We start from the raw sequence: 9,471 nt of genomic DNA, 5'->3' as shown, positions 1-9,471 counted from the left end.
CAAAAAAACTATATACTGAGTTTCTCCCAAAGTTATTTCAGCCTACCACCAGGGATGAACAAGGACAGCTTGGAGGTTAGAAGCAAGACAGAGTTGGCTAAGTTAGATCTCTTTCACTGTCTCAGTCATCATTTTGCAAAGGCGGTTTCAGCTGGGCGCGGAAAGCCTGTTTGACCTCCAGCGTCTCCGGGCTTAGCACGAGGGACTGGACGGGGGAACACGGCCCTATGGGTGCGCGCCGCCCCCTACCTGGCCACGCCCCACATGCACCCCTAGCCACCAGCGCTCGCGAGGCGGCAGGGGCGGGGCCTTGGGGAAGCGGCCCAGGGGTGGTCCCTCGGAGTTTCCATGGGCGGGGCCTGCTGGGGAGATGCGATTGGACCGGCCATAGCGGGGGACGGGGCCTAGAGGAAACGGGCCAAGAGGGATCCCTGGAAGTTACTGATGGGCGGGGCCTGATGGGAAGACGGGACTGGACTAGCACCCTAGGGGGCGGGGCCTTGGGGGAAGTGGCCCAGAGGTGGTCCCTGGGAGTCACCGACGGGCGGAGCCTGCTGGGAAGATCGGATTGGACCGGCCCTCAGGAGGGGCGGGGCCTCCCGAAGGCGGAAGCCGGGATTCGCACTCCGGGGAGCTATTGGTCCTCGTGAGGGGAAGGGAGGGGGACGCGGGTCCCGGCGGTCGTCGGGTCGGCAACCTTGGGTCGGTTGGCTGCGGCAAGTGCGCTGCGGTTCCAGCGGCGCCATGTCGTTCTGCAGCTTCTTCGGGGGCGAGGTTTTCCAGAATCACTTTGAGCCCGGTTGGTCCTGCGGCCTCTCGCTGGGAGGGCAGCGCGGCGGGGGGCGCGCATTAGAGGGGGCGCCGCCGTCCTCCGGGGGTGATGTCTCTCCCAAGCCGGGAACGGGGGCGAATGTGGCTGCTGGGGAGAAGCGAACATGGGTCAAGAGGACTGCGGAGGAGCGGGGAGCCTGGGGGCGAGGAGAGTGGGGTACCCGAGGAGAGGGGGCCTGGGGGCTCACCGTCCTGGAGGAGGCAGGCCTTGAGTGTGAACGTGCCGTTTCGGGGGACTCGAAGGGGTCGGGATACGTGCGGGTGGTACCCCTTCCCTGCCCCCTTCACTCCAAAGTGATGGCACTGGGGGAATTCGGGTTAGGGTCGGGCTTCGGAGAGGCCAAGTTCTTGTCCAGGGCCAGCTCCTGTGGCCAGGGCGCCCTTTCGCGGGTTATCCCGCAGGTGTTACCGTGGCCCTTCCCATTCCCCGAGTCCGTGATCTCTGGGAGGAGTCCGGCAAGCATAGAGTGTCCCTTTAAGATCCTAATGTGCCGGCCCAGGTGCCTCCCCACCTACCCAGGGACTCCAGATTGGGGAAACAGGAGTGCCACCAGGCCTCTGCCAACAGCCAGTGAAGTTTGAGCACGCAGACAGGATGGGGTGGTTTGGGGCATGACCAGCCCTCCACACTCGCCCTGATGAGTCCCCTTCTGGGCTGGGCTCACCTGGTAGTGGACTAATTTGGTAAAAAACACATCCACAGGCAAGTCTGAGTGCATTGGTCTTCCTTGGGCGGATTTGCTGCGTGTCACCCCTGTACAGGGCTGGGCTGTGACACTGGACCATCCCAGCAAAGCCTCCCCCAACAAGACTCTCTGGCTGTGGACCCCAGTTGTCCTCAGGATGCTCTGCCAAGCCAGAAACTCCACTTCCACGGCAGCTGCTGGCTCCTCTTTGCTTTCTTCTCCAGTTCCTGGGAAAGGCTGGGTAGTTTACAGTCTCCAGGGGAGGCTGTCCCCAGGTGATGGGTGAGAGGTGACTCAGCACCCCGGGAAGTTCCTGTTTTCAGTCCTTCAAACAGTTCTGCAAGTCAGTTTAGCAACTTTCCCGCCCCCTCCACTCTAAAGTGATCCTTTGTGGGTAGGCTGAAATCTGTCATCCCCAGCCCTCTTTCTTCCCGGGCTCCTGTGTGGCCTGGAGGCCTTTTCTCTGGGACTGTTCTTTTTGCCTGGAGAGCAGGGCAGTGCCTGGGTATCCAGCTTAGGGCCTTGTTGGGCAGCAGGGAGGGCCATTTGAGAAGGGAGAGGGACCAGGTGGTGGGGCCACATCAGGGCCCCTGCCGTGTATGACCCTGGGGGAACTAGGGGAGCAAGGGGGAGCTCCGTGTCCTCATGGGACTGCCCAGGCTCCTTCACACTGCACACGCTGTAGCTGGGTGTCTGCATCACCAAGCAAAGATGGAAATGTTAGGAGATGGCCCATCACGGGGCTATAAGAAGAATCAAGGGGATGATTGTGAAAGGTGAATCCTCTGGTCTCTGGCACATCTACTAAACATGAGCTTAGCACAGCGCCTCCCATGGCAGGTGCATGGGGAAGGAGCACAGCCCACCCTCGGAACGGGGCAGCGCTGTCTTTGCCTGGTCTGTGGATTTGGGAGCTTGACCCCCGAAAGGCTGGAGCTGAGGACTCCACATTTGCCTCTCTTTCCACCACAGGCGTTTATGTGTGTGCCAAGTGTGGCTATGAGCTGTTCTCCAGCTGCTCGAAGTACGCACACTCGTCCCCATGGCCGGCATTCACAAAGACCATTCACGCCGACAGCGTGGCCAAGCGTCCGGAGCACAATCGACCTGAAGCCTTGAAGGTGAGGGCCCACGGGGTGGGGAGGGATGGGGCAGCCAGGGAGAGCAGAGAGCCAGTCCCACCTTCCTCCCTCTGCTTGCCCCGCAGTTCCAGGGGCTTACAGGCTGTCCGCTCCAGGCCTATGGCCTCCGCCAGGGAGCTGCCACCCCAGGCTATCGGAAGAGACTGGCCTTCTGGCGCAAATGTGGGAAACAGGACAGGTTTCCTGTATGGGCTCCAGGACAAAGGTCAACCTCTTATGTCGGTGGTCAGCTTGGGAAATGGACATGTGGGAAGGCCCCCCAGTAAGGGCCTTCACTGCGGCTGTTTCATGGCCAGAAGCTCATGGAGCTGCCTTGTGATCTTTCCAGGTGTCCTGTGGCAAGTGTGGCAACGGGTTGGGCCACGAGTTCCTGAACGATGGCCCCAAGCCGGGGCAGTCCCGGTTCTGAATATTTAGCAGCTCGCTGAAGTTTGTCCCTAAAGGTGAGCTTGCTTGACACAGCTGGGGCCAGGCCTGTTGGCCTTTGAGCCCAGGCTGGGGGGCCCAGTGTTTGTGCCTGTCCACTTACCATGACAAGGTACATGGGGCCACCAAGTCACGTTGCCTGGGAACTGTCCAGGATACCCCCAAAAGGTGGCTGCAGCACAGGGGCAAAGGCTGGTGTTCTGCTTCCTTGCTTGGTTGATCATGACTGTCCCAAAAAGGGGCTTCAGAGTGAGAATGTGGCAAATGGTTTTCTTCAGAGGCCTGGCCTTTCCCCAAGGCTAGAGTCAGGGTCGGGGCAGGCAGAGCCTGAGGCCCCAGTCTGTGCAGCCGTCTCCCACTGGCTGGGAGTGGGGCCTTGCTTCTCAGCTGCTCAGAACCTGCCTCCTCCTCTGCAGAGTGGCCGTGGCAGCAGGGCCGGTGAGGACAGCTGCATGTCATGTGCACCTGGGCCTGGCACACAATAATAGCTTGATGAATCCTCATTCTTTTTTTCTATTTTTGAGAGGTAGTTTTGCTCTGTTGTACAGGCTGGCGAGCAGTGGCGCGATCTCAGCTCACTGCAACCTCTGCCTCCTGGTTCAAGCAATTCTCCCGACTCAGCCTCCCAAGTAGCTGGGATTGCAGCCATGCACCACCACGCCCAGCTAATTTTTGTAGTTTTAGTAGAGACGGGGTTTCACCATGTTGGCCAGGCTGGTCTTGAACTGACGTCAGGTGATCTGCTCACCTTGGCCTCCCAAAGTGCTAGGATTAGATTATAGGCATGAGCCACTATGCCCGGCTCACACCTGGTTAATTTTTAAATTTTTTTTTTTTTTTTTGGTGATAGAGTCTCGTTCTGTCGCCCAGGCTGGAGTGCAGTGGCCTATCTCAGCTCACTGTAGCCTCTGCCTCCCAGGTTCAAGCGATTCTCCTGCCTCAGCCTCCCAAGTAGCTGGGATTACAGGCTCCCACCACCACGCCTGGCTAATTTTTGCATTTTTAGTACAGACGGGGTTTCACCATGTTAGCCAGGCTCGTCTGGAACTCCTGACCTGAGGTAATCCGCCCGCCTCAGCCTCCCAAAGTGCTGGGATTATAGGCGTGAGCTACCACACCCGGGCAATTTTTAAAATTTTTTATAGAGGTGGGGGTCTCACTATGTTGCCCAGGCTGGTCTTGACCTCCTCTGGGCCTTGGCCTCCCAAGGTGCTGGGATTACAAGCTTGAGCCACCATGCCTGGCCTGAAATGGGGTTGTTAACAGCACACACTCATGGCCATCACCGTGCTGTGGGGTTGAGCAAGCAGCCTGTCAGGGCCTGGCGCGTGGTAAACCTGCGATATTTTCGTCCTTTTGTTTTTTTTTTTGAGACGGAGTCTCGCTCTGTCGCCCAGGCTGGAGTGCAGTGGCCAGATCTCAGCTCACTGCAAGCTCCGCCTCCTGGGTTTACACCATTCTCCTGCCTCAGCCTCCTGAGTAGCTGGGACTACAGGCGCCCGCCACCTCGCCCAGCTAGTTTTTTGTATTTTTTAGTAGCGACGGGGTTTCACCGTGTTAGCCAGGATGGTTTCGATCTTCTGACCTCGTGATCCGTCCGTCTCGGCCTCCCAAACTGCTGGGATTACAGGCTTGAGCCACCGCGCCCGGCCTGTCCTTTTGTTATAATTTGTCCTCCATGTGAGTGGAGGGAAAAGAGATTATGGGTTCTCCTGTGGATCTCAGAACAAAATGGGGTACACAGACTCCCCTGAGTCGGGCATCTGGTCCTTTCAGTTCCCCTGTGGCCTGCAGGCCAGGGCAGAGTGTGAAAGCGCAGGGAACGGGGTCTGAAGCTCCGCCTTGCAGTGACTTGCTTTCCGCGCCCCCTTGCTTTCCGCCCCCGCTGGCTTTCTGCCCCTTCTGGCTTTCCACCCCCGCTCCTTTCTTTCAGGCAAAGAAACTTCTGCCTCCCAGGGACACTAGGCGTGCAGCCCACACCCACCCAAGATGGCCACCTCACCGAGGCCACACGCTGGCCATTCCACCTTGGAGTTGGAACCCTGGGAATCAAGACAGGAAGGCAGGGCGCAGTGGCTGAAACATCAGGGTGCTCCCAAGGCCCCAGCTCTGAACAAGACCTTCTTGTTTCTTGGAAGAGACCCTCATTTGCTGATGGTTCATGCCTTCTGCTGGGACAGGCCTGGGCTGCACAGCCACACTGTCGGCTGACTTAGCCCCCTGCTCACTCTAGGTGCCTCCAGGAGGTGATCCCTGGGTGCAGCTGGTCTCTGAATGACGTTACACCCTCACCTTCTTTTCCTGGCCCTGCCTCTGGACTCTCCTCCGTGAGGCCAATTCCAAGACAGACTGTCGTCTTCACTGAAGCTTAGGCCCACATCTCCTAGGCTGCTTAGGAGACAGAATGGAAACGGAGGCCGCCCCTGCCAGCCGCCCTGGCCCTGGTCACTGCATGATCTGCTCTGGTCAAACCCTTCCAGGCCAGCCAGGATGGGGATGGTCTGTGACCTGCTGGGAAGGCAGGCTGATGGGGCAGACCCCTGGCCTCTCGTCCACAAGGGAGGAAACCTAAACCCTGTTTCACAATCTGTGCGGAAGTAGCTTGCCTCACTCGTGCTGAGGAAAGCGGCTGTTGCTCCATGACTCTAACCAGCACAGGGCTGTGGCCTGCAGGGACGCCCTTCCCAAGGTGTGGCGACTGTGCCTCACTGTACATGCTCGGAGGCCTGGCCATACAGGAGGGTGGGTGATGCTGAAGTTAGTCCCCATCTTAAGTAATTAGTTTCTGTAATAATCAGGTGGAAATCAATAAACAAATGAAACATTCAGATGTACTGTCTTTTTTTTTTTTTTTGAGATGGGGTGGGGTCTTGCTCTGACATCCAGGCTGGAGTGCAGTGGTACCCCATGGCTCACTGCAGCATTGACCTCATGGGTTCAAGCGATTCTCCCACCTCAGCCTCCCAAGTAACTGTGACCACAGGTGGGCACCACCACGCTGGATAATTTTTACATTTTTTGTAGAGATGGGGTCTCACTATGTTGCTGAGGCTGGTCTTGAACTCCTGGACTCAAGTGATCCTCCCACCTTGGCCTCCCAAAATGCTGGGATTACACATGTAAGCTACCTTGCCCCGGCCCAGCTATTAACAACATCAGAGATGCCAGGACATGAGTGTCAGGCCTTTATATAGTTAAAAAAGCCAAGCGCAGTGGCTCATGCCTGTAATCCTAGCACTTTGGGAGGCTGAGGCGGGCGGATCACCTGAGGTCAGGGGTTTATGACCAGTCTGGTCAACATTGGGAAACCTCGTTTCTACTAAAAAAAACCCACGAAAATTAGCTGGGTGTGGTGGCGCATGCCTGTAATCCTGTCTACTCCGGAGGCTGAGGTGGGAGAATCGCTTGAACCCAGGAGGCAGAGGTTGCAGTGAGATAAGATCCTGCCACTGCATTCCAGCCTGGGCAACAGAGACTGTGCCTCAAAAACAAACCAAAAAACCCCAAAAAACTTTTTTTTTGCAAATATTTACTGAGTATCCTTTCAGTAAATATTTGCAACAACAACAACAACAAAAAATATATATATATGGCTGGGGATGCAGCTGTGAACAAGATAGATGAGGCCCCGCCCTCAAGGTCTCACAGCATAGCTGAGATCACGCCACTGCACTCCAGCCTGGGCGACAGAGCGAGACTCCATCTCAAACAAACAACCAACAACAACAAAACAACCCGTCTCCCAAGAAAAACCCAGAACCATGGCCCTCAATGAATTCCCAGACTGCAGCCAGGTTACAGACCCACACCGCTGAATGGAGGGGGCCAGGGTGCCTTGAGGAAGGACCCCCCAGATTTATCCTGTTCACCTTTCCCCAGTCTTCTCCAAAGGGATCTCTGTGGCTGTGCACTGAGGAAAAGGAGATCATGAGACCTTCTGGGGACTCCTGGATGCGGGCTCTGAACCGATGCTAACTCTGGAGTCAAACGTCACTGGGTCAGGGCAGGGGCTTATGAAGGCCCAGTGACTGAGGGAACGTTGACTTGGGTCCGATCACAGTGGGCCTGTCCCGTGGTCATACCCGGTTCCGGGTGTACAACTGGAAGAAGCACCCTCAAATGGAAGGCAGCGTCTCCCCACAGGAGGGGCAGCACCGGTGGTGCAAGGTCACAGTGGAGACCAGGGAGAGGCCAGCCGTGCTGCTAGCCCCTTCAGCCTGCTCACCCCTCACGGAGCTGACTATGTCACCTGCCGGCCCCTCCCCAGCCTGGTCTAATGGTCCCTGCTCTGATGTGGAGTCAGCGGCTGTTGCAGAGGCCACTGGCTTCCTTGCTGGCCTTGGACTCCCTGTGTGTCCCTGATCTTGGGTGGGACATTCGACCTTCCTCTTTTTGTGCCTCCCTTAGTGGCACCCAGCCTGTCTCCCTGTTGGATGAGGGCATAGGAGAGCTACCCGGGGCGGGCAGAGGATGCTACGGATGCATGGGTGCTGCGTGCATTGCCTGGTGGGTCAGAGGCCTGACTCCTGGCACTGCTGGCCAGTGGGCTCTCGGTCTAGAGGTGGGTGTGCATGGGGGCGGGTGTTGGGAGGAGTCCGCGTTGATGAAAGCACCAAGGGCCCCTCGGGGAGGACCCCACCCAGGAGGGGCTTCCTGCTGCTTGCCCCTCCCCACCATGTGCTGTGGCAGCCTCCTGTTCTAGCAAATGTCTCTATCTCTGCCCTGCTGGGGACTGGAACTGAGCGTAGCTGCCAGAATCTCCCTGGAGCTGCGGAGAGCAGCTGGGGAGGGGCTCTCAACCCCTGAGTCCAGCACCCACCCATGCCCTGACAATTTTTTTTTTTTTTTTGAGACGGAGTCTCAGCTCTGCGTTTGCCCAGGCTGGAGTGCAGTGCCGATCTCGGCTCACTGCAAGCTCCGCCTCCCGGGGTACGCCCATTACTTCTTGCTGCCTCAGCCTCGCTGAGTACGGGGACTACGGTGCCCGTCACCTCGCCCGCTAGTTTTTGTATTTTTCTAGTAAGACAGGGTTTCACCCGTGTTCGCCAAGATGGTCCCCTCGATCTCCTGACCTCTGGGGGTGGATTCCAGCCCGTCTCGGCCTCCCAAGGTGCTGGGATTACAGGCTTGAGCCACCGCGCCCGGCCCATGCCCTAACTTTTTTACACCTGGACCCCAGTCTGTCTGACTCTGGCCACCGGTTAAAGTGGAGCCTGCTCTGGGGCTGCCCTGGCTACCCAACATCTCCATTGGCTCTCGGGCACTATCCCAGCCCAACCTGTGGCTTGCCCACCCCCTAGTCCAGCAGGTGAGAGCAGGCCCGCTGCAGCGACTGACCCCAGTGCAGCAGGTACTCTCCTTAGCCTCATTCTTCTGGGAAGACAAGGGGGACTCAGAGAATGCGGTGATTAGTCTGAGGCCACACAGCTGGGAGAAGTCCTATGTCGTCTGCCGCTGGGGACCTGCGCCACTCCAGGCCACATGTGGCCAGCCGCCAGTGGCCTCTTACCAGGTTCCTTGTCTTGCCATGCCGGGTCAGTTGGTGATGGTGAGTCTGGCAGGGGGTGCACAGGGCTCCCAATACTGTTCCAGGCAGCCAGTTCAGGTCCTCTATGCCCACACCTGCCCCTTTCTGCTTCTTCTTGCAGGAGGAGCAGTGGCTCTGGGAAGGGCTCTGAGGGCAGGCCCTGTGGAAGGCGGCTCTGATGCGGCAGGGAGGGAGCTGTTGAGTGGGCAGTGGACTTCCCAGGCATGGCGCCAGGCAGGGGCCTGGTCTGTTCTGCCTTCTCCCAGCACTCCCTGCTCTGCATCTGGAGCCAGCGTGTCCCCGAGAGTGGACTCAGGCCCAAGAGCAGACTGGCCTTCACCTGCAAACTGGGTCCCCGTGTGCAGGGCTGTGTCCCCAGGGTTGTCTACCAGGCTCAGCCTGTAGCTGGGTGACTGGAAGCCTGCTGGTGCCTGGGGATCTCAGACACAGCAGTGCAGGGGTGGTGATCCTGGTGGGGGCTGGGGAATAGTGCCTCCTGCCTGCATCCCAGGACCCCAGGCTCAACCAAATATCCATGTTAAGAGAGGTGTGAGCCAGGCGCGGTGGCTCAAGCCTGTAATCCCAGCACTTTGGGAGGCCGAGACGGGCAGATCACGAGGTCAGCAGATCGAGACCATCCTGGCTAACCTGGTGAAACCCCGTCTCTACTAAAAAATACAAAAAAACTAGCCGGGCGAGGTGGCGGGCGCCTATAGTCCCAGCTCCTCGGGAGGCTGAGGCAGGAGAATGGTGTGACCCCGAAAGGCGGAGCTTGCAGTGAGCTGAGATCTGGCCACTGCACTCCAGTTTGGGCTACAGAGCAAGACTCTGTCTCAAAAAAAAAAAAAAAAAAAAAAAA

General features: G+C 58.0%; 1 protein-coding gene across 1 annotated transcript; it reads left to right on the top strand.

Annotated features, from left to right (window-relative positions):
- The first annotated feature begins 581 nt into the window (after window positions 1–581).
- On the top strand, window positions 582–5,913 carry MSRB1 (methionine sulfoxide reductase B1). The gene is made up of 4 exons (XM_017858382.1): window positions 582–799; window positions 2,490–2,638; window positions 2,988–3,102; window positions 5,019–5,913. Exons 1-4 carry the CDS (start codon window positions 745–747, stop codon window positions 5,048–5,050), a joined length of 351 nt encoding a protein of 116 aa, XP_017713871.1. The 5' UTR covers window positions 582–744; the 3' UTR covers window positions 5,051–5,913.
- The last annotated feature ends 3,558 nt before the right edge of the window (window positions 5,914–9,471 follow it).

This window comes from Rhinopithecus bieti, unplaced genomic scaffold (genome assembly GCF_001698545.2).
Source record: "Rhinopithecus bieti isolate Rb0 unplaced genomic scaffold, ASM169854v2 scaffold_47707, whole genome shotgun sequence".
In the NCBI taxonomy this organism is placed as follows: Eukaryota; Metazoa; Chordata; class Mammalia; order Primates; family Cercopithecidae; genus Rhinopithecus; species Rhinopithecus bieti.
The sequence above is the reverse complement of the archived record's forward strand: the minus strand, read 5'-3'. Positions and strand labels throughout refer to the sequence as shown.